The 22,500-nt window shown below is 43.0% G+C and overlaps 1 protein-coding gene across 2 annotated transcripts in view; it reads left to right on the top strand.

Moving 5' to 3' along the window:
- LOC310806729 (GDNF family receptor alpha-2-like) overlaps positions 1 to 8,405 on the top strand; it is a 36,714-nt gene extending 28,309 nt beyond the window's left edge. Inside the window, exons 7-9 of one of the 2 annotated variants that reach the window (XM_083672931.1) lie at positions 3,961 to 4,127; positions 7,457 to 7,510; positions 8,258 to 8,405. In XM_083672931.1, the coding sequence (XP_083529057.1) occupies positions 3,961 to 4,127; positions 7,457 to 7,510; positions 8,258 to 8,398 (362 nt within the window). In that variant the 3' untranslated portion in view covers positions 8,399 to 8,405. The remainder of the gene's footprint in view (positions 1 to 3,960; positions 4,128 to 7,456; positions 7,511 to 8,257) is intronic. The other variant, XM_083672932.1, reaches the window with a different exon arrangement.
- The last annotated feature ends 14,095 nt before the right edge of the window (positions 8,406 to 22,500 follow it).

The raw sequence follows: 22,500 nt of genomic DNA, 5'->3' as shown, positions 1-22,500 counted from the left end.
TCAATTGTGTGGGGTTATGCTTTCAGACCGTTTCAATAGATTGCCGTGGTGCAGTTTTAGCTGAGTCCGCAGATGAGGGATGAGCCTTGTAGCTGAAGAGGCGGCTTGAGAAATAATACAGAATGCAGCATCTCCTCTTTGCAGTCAAGAGGAACCGAGAGATAAACTGCCATAGATGGGTCTTTGCTCACAAGTGTGTGGGGGATGGAACACTAGCAGCCCATAGAAACAGCATGTATAGATGTTAAAATATACATTATCCAAATTGGATTCAGCTTGGCTTCCCCTGCAGGTAATGGCAATAGGATATGCCTAAGGGTTAAACCTTATCTGAAGTCATTAAAACATGGGATTGCTGTCGGCAATGAGCTTAATCACGGAGTAGAACATTAGGGTGCTGTAAAGCATCCGCTGAAGGAGCCCTCTAGCCAACATTGGTGATTTATCACTGTATTCCCACTGCTAGCACCCTCTTTGGATGATGCTACTTCACCAGAAAACAGATGCATAAAACAACTATACTACTTGACCAGCATCTTATTGCCAACATTAAAACTTTAGCTGAAATTGTGAGCATAATGTTTGTCATATTGTTAGTTGTTTGTCCTACATCTACAGCGCATTTGTGAAGTATTCAGACCCCTTAACTTTTTTCACATTTTGTTATGTTACAGCCTTATTCTAAAATGGATTAAATATTTTTTTTCCCTCATCAATCTACACACAATACCCCATACTGACAAAGCCAAAACAGGTTTTTAGAAATGTTTGCTAATTTATTAAAAATAAAAAAACAAATATCACATTTACATAAGTATTCAGACCCCTTACTATGACACTCGAAATTGAGCTCAGGTACATCCTGTTTCCATTGATCATCCTTGAGATGTTTCTACGACTTGATTGGAGTCCACCTGTGGTAAATTCAATTGATTGGACATGATTTGGAACAGCACACACCTGTCTATATAAGGTCCCACAGGAATTGTTTGTAGACCTGCGAGACAGGACTGTGTCAAGACACAGATCTGGGAAAGGGTAAAACATTTAAAAAAAAATCTGCAGTATTGAAGGTCCCCAAGAACACAGTAGTCTCCATCATTCTTAAATGGAAGAAGTTTGGAACCACCAAGACTCTTCCTAGAGCTGGCCGCCCGGCCAAACTGAGCAATAGAAGAGATGGGAGAACCTTCCAGAAAGACAACCATCTCTGCAGCACTCCACCAATCAGACCTTTACTCCACCTATCAGGCCTTTAGTTAATCAGGACTGGAGTTTGCCAAAAGGCACCTAAAGGACTCTCAGACCATGAGAAACAAGACTCTCTGGTCTGATGAAACCAAGATTGAAGTCTTTGGCCTGAATGCCAAGCGTCACATCTGGAGGAAATCAGGCACCGCTCATCACTCCCGAAATACAGGTGTGCCAAGCTTGTAGCGTCATACCCAAGAAGACTTGAGGCTGTAATCGCTGCCATAGGGTGCTTCAAAGTACTAATACAAAGTACTAATACAAAGTACTAATACAAAGTACTAGTACTAACTTGTCATTATGGGGTGTTGTGTGTAGATTGATGAGGGACAAAAATAATTTAATCCATTTTAGAATAAGGCTGAAACATAACAAAATGTGGAAAAGGTGAAGGGGTCTGAATACCTTCATGCTAAGTCAAACATATACACATTATAACTGGAATTGGGAGCATGTAAATGTTATTTATATCTTTGTTATTCGTTGCAGTTTTGTATTGCAAATCAAGGTCCGGACAGTGTGTATGGAAAGCCTTTGTATGAGTTATAAAGGGAACTGTGTGTGTGTGCGTGTGCGTGCGTGTTTGTGGTTGTGGGTGTCGGTGTGTGCGCGTGCATGTGTGTGCTTCTCCAATTCCTCTTTTCATTTGTCCTTTGAGAAAGGGGAGAATGCCATTTCTCTTTTGTTTGAAAATGTTCTGAATCTGATCAGTCACATAAATCTATTTAAAGTCATCTCTGCGCAGTGACCTTATAATGGAGGTGGTTGCCAAGCAATTACACGGTTTGCCTTCTTTCTGCCTGAACAGAAAGAAACAAGTGTTCTGTTTAAATGGACAAGCCCAGTGAAAAGGTACTTTGTCCTGGTTTACCCTAACCTATCAGTAGAGCTGACTGGAGATGTATCTTTCTGCCCTGCCTCCCTCCCTCCCTCCCTCCCTCCCTTCCCCCCTCCCTCTCTCCCCCTGTAGAGCATTTTGTTGTGTTCTCTCTATGAACTCATTTATTTGCTTTTAACCCTTTGATGCACAACATGGGTCAAAAGTGAGAGTTTATAGAAAATAAAAATAGTTTTTATTTTCTATATCTTTGCAATAAATTTATTTCATCATTCAGTATTCCTCAATTAACTTGTTTTTGATCATCACAAAGGTGTCACTACCCTTCTAATGCACAACATGGGTCAAAAATGACCCGTATTCATTCCCTATGTTATTTCATGCATGGATGAGTGTTTCTTTGCTATATCTTTTAAATAAATTTATTTTATCATTTAATATTCCAAGTATTCATTAAATATCTTGTTTTTACCACAAATATGTTTTACATTATGAACAAACAATTTGTATATGTCTGCATCAATTTTACACACATGGGTCAAAAATGACCCTTATGTATTCACTATGGAATTTGATAGAAACTTTTGATATTTGTAAATGTTTGCAATTAGAAACATATTTACTGCGGACAACTGTTCACCTGCCACACATTTCACAACTCAACAGGGTTGCTTTTGCAAATCTGATGCATGTAAGTCTTATATTACAATTGTTTTACCAAAGAAAATATTTGATATCTTGTGAAAGATAACTGTACATAATATTTGAACATTAGATTAAGGTTACCTTTACCTTGACATTACTAGTGAGAAAGAGAAATATGAAAGAGAAATATTCATTTCAAAAGATATAGCAAAGAAACACGCCATACATGAAATAACATAGGAAATTAATGTCATTTTTGACCCATGTTGTGCATTAGAAGGGGTCTGCATAGCTTGTGCATCAAAGGGTTAAAAGATGCAATCTCACAGTGGTTTTTCCGCTGGATACTTACTGGCAAACAAACAGGCCTCATCAACTGGAGAGCAGACATTACTGCACCATTTGGTCATGTTGTTGTTGCATTCACCCAAGCCTATTCGCAACATGAAAGGTTGTTTTTTTTGCAAGGGTCATTCTGAGGATGTTTACCAGCGTGTCTATGGTTGAACATGTTCATGATATTCTCATATAGGACTCACATAGGTAATACAGTTCAGTTGGTTACACTTTAGTTTGAGGTACTGTTTCCATTTGTGTTGTATTAGTATTAGTATTTGCCAGGTATTTATTAGTAATATGTGGTAACAATGGGTATTTTCTTGTACTTACTTTAAAGAATATGATTCAGTATGATTACCTCATACCAAATCAAGGCGTTTGTTACAGTACAACAAATCTCAAAGAAACAAACAAGTAATCAAAGGCTGTTACTATGTTATTATCATTATAGCACTGTGCCAGTGAACACTACCCTTATGTTTTTTGCTTTGTGTAGTGTAAATAAAGTGCAACATTATGTTTTCCATAATGATAAATATGTAGATGTGCTGTTCCGTGAAGCTGCAGGTGCCTCAGCTGTTCATTGTTCATTAGGAGTCTAAAACTAAATAGTGGGAGACGCAAGTAGCCTCCTAGCTAAATCGTCAACTGACAAACTAATGTCTCTCGAGCTTGTCTTGTCTAGCATGATGGAGGCAGCTGAAAGCTAGCCGACGAAGCGAACGGAAGATCCAGCTTACTCCCACACCAGAAATTTGGGCAGGCGACCAAAAAGTTGACTTGGGCTGTCTGTCTGTCTGTCTGTCTGTCTGTCTGTTAGCTGCCCCCACACTGGGTCGCGAGACAGTCCAAAACAAATGACTTTACATCGTTCTTCATCCCCACAGGAAATGCCATTCAAGCGTTTGGTTATGGAACAGACAGCCTCTTCCACAAAGCTGAGTCTGTCCCATCCAGCCCCTCCATGAAGCCAGGATTAGCGACCTCCGTCAGCACCTCTGAGCCTTCCTACAGCCCCAACGACATCCAGCCAGGGGATGAGGCCGACAATCAGGTACACTATGGATGTATGCAGGCAGGCAAAAACACTTGATAGCGCATTGAATCAAAGCATATTGAACCAAAGCACATTGAACTGCACCTCTGTATGAAATGGGCTATAGATCAAGTCTGACATAACACCACCAAGGGGCCTGATGCAGTCAGAACTCCAGGTTTTGTTTCTGGGAAGTAAAACAAAAGTACCACTCTTCCTATAGAATATGAGAATAAAACACTGAAGAATAGATGTCGGGTCAGACATAAGACATACATTTATTCCCAATGATTACTTCTAAAAGTTATGGACATGATCGAACGAACTCAGCACAAGTCACATGACCAACTAACACAAGTTAACATTACGTTATATCAAAAGATATGTCATGGTTAATAATGACTGATAATGCATTGCTCATCCCTGTGTGACAGACAATCGATCATATTGGATCCTAGATTCCATTAAGAATACCCAAAATGCTATTTTTACCATGCCCTCAAATTAAAATCGGATTGCGAGGAGTTTACGCTCAGGCCAATATCTGAAGCTGATGACTCACTCAACGTGTTGTTAACGATGCATGTGAACATTAGATATTAAATGGGAGAACCTGGTCACGATTATGTTGTGCTGTATTAACAGAACCTTTATCTAGCGCACAACATCACATTAATGCACATAGGAAGAATATTCTCAAAGCTAACCGACGAAGCGAACGGAAGTTGTTGATACTCTAACCTATTTAACAGTTTCAAAGCAACATATGACTAAGTTTTAACCATACGTTAACGTGCGCCAAGGACAACACGGGAGAATGGTGCCTATGGTGACGGACCTAACCCAAAACTCATATCTTGCTGTCCCTCTCCTTAAATATCATTCCCAACAAAGGACAAGGTGTGAGATAAATTACAATAGCAAAGGAATGGCGAAGGTTGCGATTTCTTCAGACACATTACAATCGCAAAGGAATTGACAAATGGTGAGGGTGCGACTTCTTTAGGATGTCTGCCAGGTTCATTCCACTGTAAATAGTTATACACATTGAAATCAAGGCCAACAAAATCCATCTACATTCCTGTGCTGCAAGATAACATTTGTTTATTTATTGACCGTTGAGTTTGAGTTTTTTCACTCTGTAAACATTATTCTGGTTAGAAGATTAATCCAAAGATGCATCCTTAGGAAATGCATCCTTAGAATTATGTTTTTCACTTATCCTGAATAGGGCCCTTTTCACAGTGTAACTCAAGCAAAGAAACCAGTGGTACTGGTGGTGGTGGTGGTGGGGGTGGTGGTGGTGTTGGTGGGGGTGGGGGTGTTGTTGTCACTTTCATTGTCTTTGTACTGGTTAATATCGAGACATATATGATTGTATGTTCCATCCAATGCTATTATTTTAGAAAGATTGACACAAAGATGTTGAATGCTCAGCAATTTCATGCTTTCAGACCCATTAAATGGTCATCTCTCACACTGCTCTGCTGTACACAACCCTCTTTGTGATAACGACAGCACATTAATACCTTACAAAATGGTGTGAGGGTGAGAATTAATGAACAAGCTTCACTGATAACAATGACGGTGGGAGGTAGTCAGGGGTGGTGGTGGTGGTGGTGGGTGGGGGGGGTGGTGGTGGAATTGCTTTCTCCAAAGGTTCTGTGTGTATGTCAGTATTGATGCACCGCTCTGCGCCTCTCCCGCTGCACTGCAATGCTTAATTTATTGTAAAAATGGTAATTAGGAAACAATAAGACGTGTGATTACTCAAGCAGGAAGTTTATAATTAGAGAGGGAGCCGATGGGGACATTTTGGGCGGCCCTTCATTCTCCAGCAACTATGCTCAGCAATTAAAACTTGTCAAACTTCCATCTTAGATTAATTGGGGGAGTGTTGATATGTCTCCTCTTGGCTAAAGGCTGGCTGCCTTGGTCTGTAGTACATGTCACCGTCTCTCAGGGCCACACACGATGCTGATGTTGTCCAGAGAGGAGAACTGTTACGCTTCCAGGATGTTTGATGGCTGGACAGTGTCCCCCTGACACTTGATAAGTGATCTGAAGTGTGATGTGATAAACAATGCCTGTGGAGAATTACTCTGGAAGGAAGTACTGCTGGAGCTCAGTCGTCTCTCATTTCAACTTCACAGTATTCAGTGTTGTTACCAAGAGGGACTAATGAGCTATGCAAGTTAGTTTACACTTAAGACTCGCAAACCACATTGCAAGTGACATTTTTTACATTGTCAAGGGCACCGTTACTTTTTTTCAGTCAATAACTATGTGTGCTCAAGTTGTGCTCATTGAAGATTGAAAGTCGGGAGGTAACCAAAAATTACTGGCTTTTTAGCTGTTTGTACTGTATATTTAGATCTGAAAGTGTTGTCGACATCCCCTTGTAATTGTCTGCCTATTTACAAGTGACTGAGATAATGATGAGCTCTGTATGAAGTCTTTGTGGTTTCCCAGTGTGGGAGTCACAGATAGCCCACTGTTTCCCTCTGTCTGTGTTTCTGCAGGAGGCTGATTTGAATTTAAATTACATCTTAACAGGTTTTTAAGAGAAATAATGTGCCTTTAATTTTGGTGTTGTGTTTTGGGATTCATCCATTGTGTATCTCTAGTATTGTATTACCCCACCCCCCCTTTTTCACAGGCCAATGGTTCCTCGAGTGCCAGGACTACAGGGCAGTTGTGTTCATTTTCAGCTCAATTGAATGTAATTGATTGCGAACCAACATTAGCTAGCCCAGGGTTACTCAATAACCAGCAGCCCTGGGAAACTCAGCGTTTGACCAAGCCCTGATCAATACTGAAGAGTATTTACCGTTGCGATGTTTAGCTATTTCCACGGCACTAACTTAATATTCTGTTTCCATCAGCAATACCAGTGTGTGTGTGTGTGTGTGTGTGTGTGTGTGTGTGTGTGTGTGTGTGTGTGTGTGTGTGCGTGTGCGTGTGCGTGTGTGTGTGTGTGAATATTGGCTTCGGACAGAGATCTGGACTCATGTCAACAGGCTGCTGCCACACATCACTGCACCTGCTAATTAATTGGCTTTTAGTCGCGGATGTGTTTGCTGCATTGTCAAGCAACCGATTGCTTTTTTGGCAACTGTCATTTAACCATTTCTCTGAACACTCAAACACTGAGAACAAAGCACCACCATAATAAATGCAGCACATTTCTCTCCCTGAAATCTGTGCAAAAACATCCCTCATTCCTGCTAATGTGATTTACTGCTGTTTTCAGTTTTTTCAGGAACTGTTTGTCCATGTTGTGTTGGGAGAAAATCGTACAGTTTAAACATAGTTAATATCTGACTGGATGTTTTCTCTGTGTACAGGGAAATGGACCCAAGTGCAATCTCTCCAAAGGAGGCTACATTTGTGGAGACGAGGTAGAAGCTGGGGATGAAGGAGGGAATGTTTCATGTTTCTCTTGATGTGTTATATTGCAGGGGGAAAATGGGTGCCTCCACAAATTGAGGAGGCTGCAGTTAGGCAAAGGGTTTGCTAGGTGTTACAGGAAAAAAATTGAAAACGCATTCAAATTGCTAACATTTTTTTAGGAAAAAGCATGTAATAAGGCCATTGTAGTGTGGGTATAAGGGAGCAGCAACTCTCTGGGGTGCAGCCTGCAATATCTAGAACAATCTGTCCCTGCTCCTCTCCGCCTGTACTGTACTGTACTTGGTAGCCCCTGACACCACCTGCGTTTTTCCATGGTGAAATCACTGCATGGTGGCTTCTATGGAGAGAAAATATTGTGTCTGATATTTTTATTTTATTTTATGTTCTACAACCGACTGTAGATTTTATATCTTTATGTGATGTTATTTGTTGTTGAGGTTTTTTTTTTTTTTTTTATCAAATATGTGCTGTGTTATTTCTTCCTAGGAAGCAAGCTTTAGAATGTATTCAGACTTTTTTTTTTTGGCATTTCCTGAAAGGGTCTCAGAAAGAAAGAAAAACAACTCTTCTTGCCATGTTTCAGTTCTACCAAATACAAAATCACCATGCACTGCAATTGTTTGCTATCCATTGAAGTTGCAGTGGATAAGTATTTCCACTTTTCTCCCTTGAATTCAACATTCAACATAGGATTGGTTAGGAGTCTTTTCTAACCATTGTGTGTTGTATTCCAGGCCTTCCCAGAGCCCAGCAGTGGTTATGGCGGCCTGACCAGACCTGAGGGCGATCCTGGAGATAGCTCACCCAGCGTGAGTGCCTGTGTCTGGGTACTGCTGCTCAGCCTGACCTCTGCCCTGGCTAACCATGCCCTATAAGACTCCCTGGGGGGATTGTGTTTGGGGTGGTGGGTGGGTGGGTGTGTGGGTGGGAGGGGGAGGGGTTGGTCCAAGATGCTGTGTTGCTGAGAGCTCGTCTAGGCTTTTCTGTAACCCAGGCATCAACATGGTGTTTATGATGGAGCGGAGAAGGAAAAACAACACACAATCGGAGTAAAAAGAAAAAACGGAACATATTATTTATTTGATGTAACATTTTGGGTTTTGAGGACCACGATGATCAAGATGATGGGTGATTATGGCATTAATGGACCCCTAATGAGGAGCCTTGGAGGCTGATCGCTGTGATTGTCTGCCTCCTTCAGAGACACGGAAACCTGGAAGAGTTCCCCAAAGTACTACTTCAAAGACTTTTGCACTCCTGCCCTGATGGGGTGGAGAGAGAGAGAGAGAGAGAGAGAGAGAAAGAGAGAGGGACAGAGAGCGAGAGAGAGAGAGAGAGAAAGAGAGGGAGAGAGAGAGAGAGAGAGAGAGAGAGAGAGAGAGAGATCTGCTGGTAGTCACACTTTTTCATCTTGAAACAGTACTTGACTTGATGGACAGACCTCAAAAAACATTGTGCTTTCTGTTTAACGCAGATCCAGAAGAAATAAGTTACTTTTTCTGTCTTTTCAAATGTGTAAATCTAAACTCTACTCAGTGTATGTTGTGTTGGTATAGTAACAGTGAACATAATCTACAGTACAGCTCTTTTATTTGGGTGCTCTATTTTTTCAGCAGACATACTACATGACCTTAAAAAAAAAAAAAAAAGAATCAAAGACGACAGCAATGTTTTAACGGTTCTCATTGGAGATGTTGTGCTTCATAGTGGGTGAGAGTAAACGTCTGCCCACACATGTGCATACCTCTGTCTGTGTATATAAACAAACTGTTTTATTTCATTAAACCAATGTTACCTATCCTACATGGTAATGTTGACGTGACGGCTCTGTGTGGTTGAGTTTAGAGAACAAAAAGTTTGAGGGCAAAGTTGGCGACACACGTTTTAGGAAAACAAAAGGTGGCGATGATGCTGATGGAATGCCTTCATTATCTGCATTTATTTTTGTCTATTAAAGGTTTGATCATATTCAAATAGAATGTATACAGGGATGGCATTAAAATGAGCACCATTTGCTTGGAAAGTAATGATCTGTGTGAATCAGTATGATTTATGGACAGTGCAAATACACGTGGCCTTACCTAGCTCCTGTTCCATGTTCTCTAGCTATGGCACATTCCAGCTCAAAGACAAAATGGAACTGAACAAAAATCAATCAATCAAATGTGTTTACGTGTCTCTCAACTACAGCTCATAAGATCTGGTACAGTATCTGACCACATAGTTACCTGGCATAGTATATACCAAGTATATATTTGCAATGGTTTCAGATCTTTGAAAAATCTGAGAAAAACATCCAAGTATGTTTATATACTGTAGAACACAGTGCATCAGATTTGATCTTGTATATGACCGTATAAAAGCATGAGATTGAACTCAGTACTACCTACTTTACTTTACTGTACAACTGCCAGCTGACTGAGGTGTCTGGAGCCAGAGAGTACTCCCAGTTTTACAGCTGCCTCATATTCTGCAGTGTTGTCGACTTTTCCCAATGAATCTCATTTTTGATTGGTCAGTTTGTTGCTGAGTTTTCAGATGACATCATGACGTACAGTACAGAAGCCTACATGATGAATGATGACAATGTTGGCTCTGGCCTCCTGTAAAGGCGATCAAATGCATGAGATAAATTAAGAGTTTTGACGTGTAGTAAATGTAAATAAATGGATCAAAATCCCCCCCTCCTCACAGATTGGGCGTCTGACTGAACAGCATCAGAGGAAAGATGGGGATCAGCATTTTTCATATGTTTAATAAGTAAATATATGCATAGAGGAATCCATACAAACAGTACATAATTTGGAAATGCAACCGTGATATACTGTTGCACCCATGACCACAGTCTAAGCAAAGGACAGCAGTGAATAGACTCAGCATAAAGTAGTCCCTGACAGAAAATGAACTGTGAAAAAAAGGAGCATAAAGTAGTCCCTGACAGAAAATGAACTGTGGCAGCATTGCTTTGAGTAGAAGGGCAGGGAGTACTCAAAGCCAGGATGTTATGGTTATCTGTGTGTATGAGTATACGCCACTGAAAGAGAGAGAGAGGGGTGTGTGTGTGTGTGTGTGTGTGTGTGCGTGCGTGCGTGCTTGCGCGAGTGAGGAATCTCAAAAAGGAAATGTGCTGGAGGTGCGGTTTTAAAGAGTGCTGCTGGAGTCCAGTTTGTTTCTTTTCAATGTAAGATGTGTGTGTGTGTGTGGGGGGGGGGGGGTGGGGGAGCCGTGGATGGAGTTTGGGGGCACAGGAATAAGAAAGAGGCAGGTTGCTGTGCGTTCACACTTGATTAATGAGCCAGTGGGATGATGTCTCTTATCAACACTCTGCACATGTTGGAGAGAGGAGAAAGGTTTACAAGACTGGGGATCCTCCAATCACAGGCAGCTCCAACATCCTTCCCATGATCCCCCTGCTCTCAGTCACCTGTCTGCCGGTTTAGGGTTTTTACTTGTTGGTGCAGCTTGTGTGATGCGTCATACTGCAGACCAGATATCAAAGGGTCACTCTGTGAAATACTGAAACATCACACTTCAGGGTTGAGTCAGGGTGTTATAGTGTTCCATTTACAGTAGCTTGTGTTTACGTTGATATACACACGGGATAAGATGAAGTCGCACTTGACAAATATTATCTTCAGCCATCTGGATTCTCTGGGATGTGGTCAATTGCACTCACCGTCATAGCAGTGCTTAGGCAGTGTATTGTTGTTTATAAATTGCTGCCCGCACACACACACACACACAGTGATCTAACCATATAGTGTAGGTTTACATGATACCTTGTAAATACTGCAGAGCGAAAATTGAATTGAGCGGCGCCCAAACTGTTAACTGTAGCTGAAACAACAGTTTATAATGTAGACCTACAGCAGTGGAGGCTAGTGGAGGTAGAAGGGATGGGCTCATTGACCTACTGTAGGTCAGGTGAGGCGTGTGGAGGTAGAAATCAGAGGACAGCTCATTGCAATGCATGGAACAAAATGAGGAATGGTATTGTAATGACTGGAGTACTTAGGCAGAGGACTCAAATGGACGACTCGGAGACAAAAACTTAAATCCAATAGAATAGTCTTTACCATCAAACAAAAGGTTTGGTACACAGGTAGGCAGTCAATGGGTAGGCAGATAATCCAGGAAGGGGGTAAGCAAAGCAGGGTTTGGTAGGCAGTTCAAAAGGTCAGGCAGGTAATCCGAAAAGGGGTAGGCAAAAAACAAAGTCAGAAACACTATCAGAGATCAAAATAACCAGGAATACTCAACACTAGGAAAAACCACTGGAACGCTTGACACAAGGTACAAAGACGAAATGGCACAGCGGCAGGGGAACAGACAGACTAAATACACAGGGAAGGATGATGAGGAACAGGTGAAGCCAATCAGGCCGGGGTAAACAATCACACAGGCCGGAAACACACAAGGGCAGGTGGTAAAGTGTCTGAAAGGAGAGACGAGGTGAGTAATACAAAAATAAACAGGAAACAATAAATGAAATAACATGAAACAAAGACAAACACAAACTAAGCAACAGGGAGGGACGTCACAGGTATACATGTTTGATGAGTACCGCTGTAGTGCACCGAGTGCTACTGTAGATGAGTACCGTTCGGTGCCTTGATAAGAGAGGCAGGCTGTAGAAGCGATACAGAGAGGGTTATTGGAGGAGAGGAAATGAAGCCTGTTTTCCCAGGGGCACTGTTGATACGACTCTGTATATTGCTGCACACTTATTGAACACGGAGGCTGCATACACATTCATTAGAACTTTCCATTTCATTCTCATAATTTTACCCTTGATCTTTCTTTAATTTCACTTGTAACTGCCTGCTCCAGGAGTCAGGAATAAAGCAGTCTGGCTTTTTGCAAAGGTTGGGCTTGTAAAAAAGAAATGAGAACAGTGGATGGAAAGGGAATAAAAAAAAATAAAAAAAGCCAGAAAGTAATAGAAAATCAAAACCTTTCAGAGGTTCCAAAGAAGTGTGTTGTCTATGGAGTGGACAGCTCTATCAAACCAGACCACTTGAGATGTAATTCCCTGCTCCGGTGAAGAAAGACTGTGGCATTTCTGTTGGCGAGAGCCTGAGCTCTGACACAATCCTAGAGATCGTGCCATGGTGGAGTTTGACTGCGTCATCATCTACTCCTCCGTCTCTCACACGTGGGACGGTTATTGATGGAGCCATCATCTCCAAAGCAGAACATCTGTAATGATATTTCTGCTGCTTTTATTAGATTTGGTGATGGGATCTCGGTCTCTCTCACAGCTGTTGGGGGTTTATTGCACACTGACGCCGTCACCACTGGTAGGCTTCTGAAATGGAGCTGGATCCGGTGAGGAAGCTGATTGATATTGCATTTACAGACCCTTTCATTCAAGGACTTCACCTATATATAAGAACAGCGTTTTTCTGATATTTTATTATCTCTTTATCCGAAGAATGTTGACAATTGAATCACAGGGAAATGTATTTTATTTGGATAGTGCATTGTTCACAAATGCAATTGTCACAAAAGTGCTGAAGAAAAACACAGGTTGAAAACTCCCCAAAGGCAAGCTGGGGCGAACTGTGGCAAGAGGTAGGTAAGGGGCAGGGTGGACCTCAGGGCTTGTCAAGGGGCAGGTGAGGGCCAAGGTGGATGCCAGGGTTGGGTCAAGGGGCAGGTAAGCGGCAGGGTAGATGTCAGGGCTGGGTCAAGGGGCAGGTGAGGGCCAAGGTGGATGTCAAGGCTGGTCAAGGGGCAGGTGAGGCACAGACTGGGTGTCAGGGTTGGGTCAAGGGGCAGGTAAGGGGCTAGGTGGATGTCAGGGCTGGGTCAAGGGGCAGGTGAGGGGCAGGCTGGATGTCACGGTTCAGTCAAGGGACAGGTAAGGGGCAGGTTGAATGTCATGTATGGGTCAAGGGGCAACATAGCCAGGACCAGGGCTGGGTCAGGGGCAGTGTGCAGCCTAGACAGGACCAGGGCTGGGTCAGGGGCAGTGTCCAGCCTAGACAGGACCAGGGCTGGGTCAGGGGCAGTGTGCAGCCCAGCTAGGACCACTAGCAGAGGTACTGTAGAGCAGGATGGGCAACAGTAGAAGGTAATACTGACAGCAGGGCAGGCAGGACCACCGGCAGAGGGGAGGAGGAGGCTTCCAGCCAGACAGGTACGATACTCAAAGTCAACAGTGGGAATAGAACCAGAAAGAGAGACAATTAATATGTAGAAACTGTCCCGTCCTCATGCATATCAATAGGAAAACGTTTTGACATAGTGAGTGAGGATAAAAAGGAAGGTGACAGTTGACTCTAAGTTTATTGGGAAATACACACTAGGATGTATAAACTAGTGAAGAACTCAATTCATGGAAATGTAATGCAGAATACAAAACAGGTTGGAAGTCCATATGCCTCCACAGCCTTGAGAGGAGCTTTCATCTGCATCATTGCAGAGAGAAAGAGGGAGAAAGAGAGAGAAAGGATGCTCTCAGAGAGACAGAGGAGAAAATCTAGATGACAGGTCTGCTTATCTTGAATGCTAATGCTGCCCGTGTATTTGCGAGAATGACACTTTGGTTGCTTATTGATAAATTGAAGACCGCATGCTATAATGGACCCTATATACTCTGGGAGACCAGGCAGGCAAGGAGCCCCCCACCTCAACTGCTCAGATGATTATGATGACACACTGTGACACAATCATTATTCTTTGACTCTCCTTGCCTAGCTATATAACATGATTAGTAACATGTATACAGAGTGAAATGGTCATATTCATTCATAATAATGCACACAAGGCCAACTGCCAGTTGGTCATCTCAACCGTAAGGTGGATTTTTGGCTTGTAGAAATTTCTACAGAAATAAAGTTTGTTTTGCTGCAGAGGTCTAAAATATGTCGCAGATGACCCGTGCCCTCTTCATAGTGAAACAAATAAATAATCTCTGTACATCAAAGTGTGACCTCGTCTTCAGCCCAACTCCCACTGCTGTATGTGCACATTTGTTTATTCATGAGTGGGTGGGGGGGCAGGGGAGGTATGATAAGATAAGGGGGGTATCAACAATGTTAAATATCTTATCATCATTATTTCCATCACCTACAGTATTTGCCAGAGTGGTCTCGTACTCAAATCATGTACCTATACATGATAGTATGCGTTTCCAAGTTCGTGTCCAGGGTGACAATTTTAGCTGTACTGGCAGGTGAATACAGAAGGTGGAAGCCGTATAAGGAGGCTGATGGGATGGTGGAGGCAGTACCAGCTTGCCTTGCAACCCACATGTCTCTGGTTCGAATTGTGCTATGGACAACAATATTTGCTAATTATTTTTTGCTAATGCTAATGTTACTTACCGTAATGTTAAAGTGCTGCTTCAGGATAATTTGTATAATTTTAACCTATAGTTCTAAATGTAGCATTCTTGAGCCATAACGGGTCCCTGTCCCATACCTGCAGTGCCTGCATGCCTATACAAAATAGCAGTGAAACTTTCAGTACAGTACTGCTGCTTCAAAACTAGGGATTCCTGTGCTCAATGAGGTAAAACTGTGATTCAATTCAAAGATGATTTTTAAGACTGTGTTGTTGACCTATATTGGTGTTTCCTGTTTCAGAATCCGTGCAAGCTGCAGTACACAGTTACGCTTTGGAAGCTGAAAACCCAATAAAATAAATATGACTTTGGCTTAGATGTTTTCTTAAATCTACAGCCCCTAAGCAACACTGCAAACATTTGCTTTTGAACGTGGGATCGGGTTGGACTGTTATAACTCTCCAACCCTTCCGTTATCTCTGTGAAAATCTACACACCCTACATAACCTGCTCAGCAGTGCTTCTGACATGTCTAATCATATTTACATTCCTGTACATATTCCAGCAGGCTGGTGCATTGGGGTAATGACTGAGAAGACTTTGAAGGCCGACCTCAATAAACTGCACCACTAGTTCAAAGCCCTCATGCAAGCACGGAGAGAGTTCGGCAAAAACATTTATTTATTTAATTTTTTTAAAGCAATCAGAAACATTTCCATGGAACATTTTTTTAAATGTTACAGTATCTAGGACTGTATATTTAAAACAGATTTAGCAGCACGATTTATTGTATGTTTTTTTTTGTATCTCTTTTTTTAAATCAAATTAAGGCAAGCTCACTGATGAGTGAGTGTTGAATATGCTGCAGGCACTAACCTGCCTACCTCTGGACCAATTACAGAATTACCCAGGATATGAAATACTGTACACTGGTGCTTCATCAATTACTGTAAAACGTACTATTTTGCTGCTCCAGCAAAGCTGCTGCAGTGGCAGGGGGGATGTTATTTATGTCTTGCTGTTAATAGTCAGATCATAACCAACCAATGCTGCAAATAATCTTAATGAATTATGAGAAAATATTATATTGAAGTGGTCTGCAAAACCAAAACGGCGGAAAAAAACACATATACTGTACGTCTGAAAAATGACGTGTCCAGAGACATCACTCATAACTGTAGGGGAGGCTGACCATACAGCGCTGAGATGACATATTGAGATATCAATAAATATCGATAAGACTCATTACCATAATGAAAATTACATTTATCAATATTACAGTAGGAGGTGATATATTGATAACGCAAAGTGGCTTATCGTTTAACCATCATCCCAGCCTAACAACTGCCTTGATTTGAGAAACAATCTACACTGTTAGTACCACATCAGGCCAATATACCAAAAAATGGGATTCTATTCTTGAAAAGCCCCATCCTGGGAGGTGAGGATGGGACAGAGCTGGGCTAGCTGTACAAGTACATGTAGGAAGCATCCTTGAGCAGAGCCTCTGTGTGATGTTGTTGTGAGCGAGGAGCTTGTATTTTTAGGTCTTGCCCTGGGCCTTTGCTCTCCCCCTCAGCCCATCGTGTTGCGGTGCTGTGTACTATGTGTATGCACTCAGGCATACAGAGGCAGAGCCCAGAGAGCACAGAGGAGAGCAGAGTGGGGGAGTGGCCCGTCCAAAGGTGAGCTCCAGGTTTGTATTCAAAGACAGCGCATTGACAGGACATTCGCTGCTCCACTACAAACATCTCCAACCCCAGAGGAGAGGCCTCCAGCAGCTGTGGAACAAAATACCAGGCTAAACCTCCCTCCCTCCCTCCCTCCCTCCTCCTCCTCTTCCTCCTCCCCCTCCTCCTTCGCCTCCTCTCCTACAACTCAGCATCAGCCAGTGGTTTGGTAGAAAAAACGGACACGGACCCTGAAGATGTTTTTTTTTACCAACAGTGATTTCTGTTCTCTCTTTGAATACTGATACCTGTACATACAGTTTAGTGCAGTACGCCCATGCCGTGTATGGACGTAATTTAGCAGCAGGATCCTGAGGATACATATGCATTATTCATTATCTCTGGTCTCTCTTTAGCTGTAGCTCATGGCTGATTGTACTTGGTCTATAACCTCCCTGTGTCCGCAGATTTTATGAGAAGTGCTGTTCACTTACTCTACTCAATTTAGCTCTGGGGAAGCTGGTGGAGAAAGGTAGAAATCGGAGGACAAGCTCATTGTGATGCATGGAATGGAATGAGGAATGCACAGGTTTGATACCATTCCTCATTCCATTCCATTCTATGCATTACAATCACAGTCTCATGATGAGTAACCTTGCCTGGAGACTCGTAAGTACAAATGACGCAAAAGGTTCTCCTTTTGGGGACAACGGTAGATACTTGGGTTTGACGCGCGGGAGACCCGTGTTCCCATCAGTTGCATAAATCCGTGTACTGCAGACTGCAGTGCCATGAAAACTTAAGTCCTTATGATTTCAACTCAATGATTCCACATTGTTATGTACCCAAACAAGGACTCCAGAAAGGCTGTTCATGCCCAAGTAGATCAATACAACAATACACCACACAAATCTGCATTACTTATCATAATGAATACTGATGTTTGTCAAAATATCGTTTCCCCCTACACACTGCCCCGTATGATGGCTCCACGCTGTGAAGATGGTGCTTGAGACAATAACCCATGAGATAGGGACCATGGAGCTAAAATAGAGGTGGTGGGTGGAAAGTACACTTGGAGAGGCTGAGAGGGAACGTGGATTGACAGGGTCAAGTGTGTGTTAGACCGAGAGACATAATGGCTGTTGATGTTTGCAGTTCGTGGAGGAAGATGGAAACTGTCAGAGACAGTAATGGTCCAAAAACAAAGCCCGAAGAAGATATGTGTTCTTATTGAATTGCCGACCGTAACTGTTTTCTGACAGTTCTTTTCATTTTCATTCTGCTTTTAAATATTTGTGTCTATTTTTGACAGGCATTGACATCTCAGCTCTGAAGAACTGAAGAGCCAGTCATAAATTATGTTGACATTCCAGGCCGGAGCATATTTCAAAACATCCACATCCCTTTCCAACTCATCTAAATGCCTCCATTGCCTTTAGAAAACATCTTGATGGTTAGGATTGATTTTTTATGGACTAAATAGATGCTCATCTGAGCTGCTATCTATCATTTCCTCTGAGACGTGGCATTAGACAACATTGATGAGGTACACTGCATTCAGAAAGTATTCAGACCCCTTCACTTTTTCCACATTTTGTTGTGTTATAGACTCAATTTAAAATGGATTAAAATAAAATAATTTGCCATCAATCCACACACAATACCCCAGAATGACAAAGCGAAAACAGGTTTTTAGAAATTTCTGTACATTTATTAAAATTGAAATACAGAAATACCTCATGTATATAAGTATTCAGACCCTTTGTATTGACACTCTTAAAATTGTCACTCGCAAAAATGTCATCAACAAATCACATCTTAATGCAAGGATAATAGTTCATGTAATTTTGGAATTAATATCTTTGTTTTTATAGGGTCTTTGATTTGCATAGGAATCAATTATACGCTGTGTAGATTAGGATGTCACTGCCAACTCAGCAAATTACATAATTTTCTGTTGATCCTGACAAACTTCCCAGTCCCTGCCAGTGACAAACATACCCATAACTTAATGCAGCTACCACTATTCTATTGAGTGATTTGTTGATGACATTTTTGCATTTTAGCTAATTTTAAGAGTGTCATAGCAAAGGGTCTGAATACTTATGTACATGAGGTATTTCTGTATTTCATTTACTGAAAACCTGTTTTCGCTTTGTCATTCTGGGGTATTGTGTGTGTGGATTGATGGCAAATTATTTTAATTTAATCCATTTTAAATTGAGTCTATAACACAACAAAATGTGGAAAAAGTGAAGGGGTCTGAATACTTTCCGTAGGCACTCTACATGGCTGATGAACAGTCCTCCCCACTTAGATCTAATGAGTTCAACCAGAGGGTGGGCCGAGTGCTGACGCTGGTCCGTGGGCATTAGCTCGGACCAGGCACCATGCAGATCCACTTATCTTTAAATCACCTGCATTTGCTGGGCCGTATGGCCAATTATATAGAAACAGTACTGCAGCGGAACAGAACCAAGAGCTCATTCTTAGACTGGAATAGGATAAAGAGTAAATGTATGCACTGCAGAGCCATGCAGTAAGGTCCGTGGCTTGGACCGGCAGAATCATGCGTTCAGATCCGTGGCTTGGACCTGTAGAACCGTGCAGTCAGGTCAGCGGTTCGGACCCCCGGGCCGCGTTGGAGCAGTGGGGTGTTTTTAGTGAGGGATCAGCGGGGGGTATAAGGCTTCTGAGCCCCACAGAGGGTCACCGACAGACTGAAGTGGCCGTCTCTGCTGTGGATGTGTGAGGCAGTGATTGACAGGTTATGGCAATCCTAATCACCACGGGGTTAGGTACCCTCTCCCTCATCAGTACAACTCTCCCTTTGACTGTCGTCTTGGGTCACACACCCGCCTTCACTGATAAAACTCTCTTTGACTGCGTGATTCTTTGATGCTGGAGATGAGTTCTAAACACCTCCATATTCATGAAGGAGAGACATGGAGACTGCTTTGCCATAAGCTGCTTTGAAACCAAAGCAGTAATTACTGACATGAATTCATTGGTGACTACCCAACGCCAGAGTCTGACTGGATTCAGACATTCTCCTCTCCTCTTTTCTTCTCTCCTTCTAGTCAGCCCGGTGTGAGCCTCATTACACCCTCTATTATCTGTTCTCTCCAGCAAGCCCCTTTTTAAATGAGATTTTCAAGACGGAAATAAAAACCCATAAAAGTTCATTTCAAAATGTTTGTGGGGCGGACAGGATGGGGGGTGGGAGGGCTGGGCCGAGGGGGGGGGGGGGGGGGGGACTAAAATCACAACTCCTGTTTTGGAGCGGAGACACAACATGTAATAGCAGTGACTAACTGCTGTTTTGTGTTTTTGTGTGTTTTGCCCCCCGCTGACAGCAGTATTTTCTCCTCTGTTTGAAATCCTTCCCTGGATAATTATCCATTGTACATGCCCATTCTCAGATAATGAATGTCTCACCACTGAGCTAGGAAATTAACACAGACCCACTGCACTGAAAACACAATGGAAAGACTGGCCCCCCTGTACCCGGACGCTAAATTTAACCAAGGAGAGGAAAGGGAGGGAAAGCTATTGAAAATAGTCTGCTCTTCTTATAAGAAATAATATATTGTAATTTTGTGGAAAATATCATCAGGGAAAGAGAATGAAAATGTGGCAAAAAAACATCTTGTGCTTGAAGAAAAAAGAGCAATAGTACCCCCTAGTGGCTCATAAGAGCTCCTTCGACTCCGCTCACATAAATCAATCCTTAGACTTCAGAGGCAGGTGTAATGAATATGCAACAATACCTTCGTGATGGCTTTATTCCCCTCACGCTATATGAACATGGACTCATGCAATTTATAGCTCCGCTTCCCTCAGTACAATATCCATTAACAGCTGCTTAAGTCTCCTCCACACAATGAACTGTCATTAGCTGTTTAACTATTAACAATGGAGCTTACGCAGGAATGATGAATGGCTTTAATTGTGAAAGTAAGAGAGTATTCAGGGCACTATACCCCTGTCAACGGCTTCATCTCTGGTTGCACTCGTACGGGCTGCTAAACAAAGACATAGAATCAGTCATCACCAGTGGGGGGCGCTGTCCTCCTATTACCCATGCCTGCCTGTGTGCAAGCAGGCCTACGGATGGAGTAGGATGAAGCTGCACCGAGAAGCTGGTCCTGGGACAGTCTTGTCTTTCCCCTCCTAATGGGTTACAGGTATTGGATTTTGTCAGGATAAACAGGAAGTTTCTTAGGGGCAGATTCGCTCCCAGAGCGGTAGCAGCCACGTAGCCTGAAGCTCTGCTCTGACAACAAACTAATGCAGCCTCGAGCAGCCAGCGAGGCGTGCTGTAAATCACTTCCTCCAGTGACAGTGCACAAGATGAATACAGAGGACTTATTGGGGTTGAATGAGGTGAAGCTAGTCACTATCAATGTGGTTCTCCTAAAAAAATGAGAGCCTCATCAACGCACGGCTTACGGCTTCATTGGAGATTAAAGAGGTTTCTGAACCCAGGGCAGATTTCGCTATCTTGTCCTGTCAGTCATCAACATCTCATCCCAATAGCTGTGTTTTGATGTCGAGAAGAAAGACAAACACTGGCTTGAATAACATGACCAGGCTGACAGTAGTCTACATGGAGATTCCCCCCCATAGTGCAGTTCAGAGGGCTGGCTACACACACACACGCACACACACACACACACACACACACACACACACACACACACACACACACACACACACACACGTGCACGCATGAACACACACACGCACACACACACACACACACACGCACACACACACGCACACGCACACGCACGCACACACACACACACACACATACACACACACATACACACACACACACACACACACACTCATCACCCCATCTCGGTTCATTGAATAGTGGGTAGAGACAACTTCATTGCCCTCACCGACCCAGCCACTTCCTCTCAGTGCGTTCAGAACTGCTGGTGCTAGCCTTATTTATATGCTGCTGGTGGAAGACTTCTAGAGGAGAGCAAATTGCCTTTGCACAGAGAGGGGAGGCAGTCACACAGCTTTGATGTGTCAGTGGTATATGCGTTCACTTGCTTGGCATCCAGCACAACTTGACTCAATCCAGGGCAATGAAAAAAAAAAATACATATCTCCTTTTTTTTCTTGTCATCCTTGTCTGGAAGCGAACACGCGTCAGGGATTTGTCAATTTCACCAGGGGCTGTTGTTCACATCTAGGTCAACAACCAGCACAAATTAAAAACCCGAGTGTCTGACTGTCTGTCTGCCGGTGACATCTTCGCCCCTTTTCACAAGTAAATCTGGAACAGGAGAACTCGACAGTGCCATCCCCTGCTCTCTCTCTCATCTCTCTCTCTCTCTGGGGTTGTGGTGATGGGGTGGCGGGATGCCCTCTGTTCTGTCGAAACACTACGAAGCAGCACAAGGTCCCCCCAGCCTCAGTACCTGACTCTGGTCCCATCGGGTAGCAAGAGAAAATAGCTGCGCCATACATCATCCTCCAGCTGCGTCCTCTGAGCCGAGAGCAACAAAGCCCCGAGAATCAATAAAATCGGGCTTAAGTCCTACTTTCACACAGACCAGACCTCGGGTTACACCGCCTTTTTATCACTTCTTACTCTCTCTCTCTTCTCTCTCTCTTTTTCTCTTTCACTTATCTGTCTGGAGACAACTTGTGTCAATATTCTCTTGCTCTAGCTCTTCATCTGGCCCCAGGTCTGCACGCTGTTACACGGAGGAGTCGGCAGCCTTGGCAGAAGACACAGGGAAGAGTTAATCAGGACCAGGGTCCTGTGATTACTGATTAAGGCAGTTCTGCTTGTTTGTGCAACACATCACTAGCATCTCTCTCAGTGGAGGCTGGTGGAGGTAGAAATCGGAGGACGGGCTCATTGTGATGCATGGAATGGCATGAGGAATGGTATCCAACGCACTTGTTTTACGATACCATTCCTCAGTCCATTCCATTCCATGCGTTACAATGGACCCCCAATTTCTGCCTCCACCAGCCTCCCCTG

Source organism: Argentina silus, assembly GCF_951799395.1.
Source record: "Argentina silus genome assembly, chromosome: 7".
Lineage (NCBI taxonomy): Eukaryota > Metazoa > Chordata > Actinopteri > Argentiniformes > Argentinidae > Argentina > Argentina silus.
The sequence above is the reverse complement of the archived record's forward strand: the minus strand, read 5'-3'. Positions and strand labels throughout refer to the sequence as shown.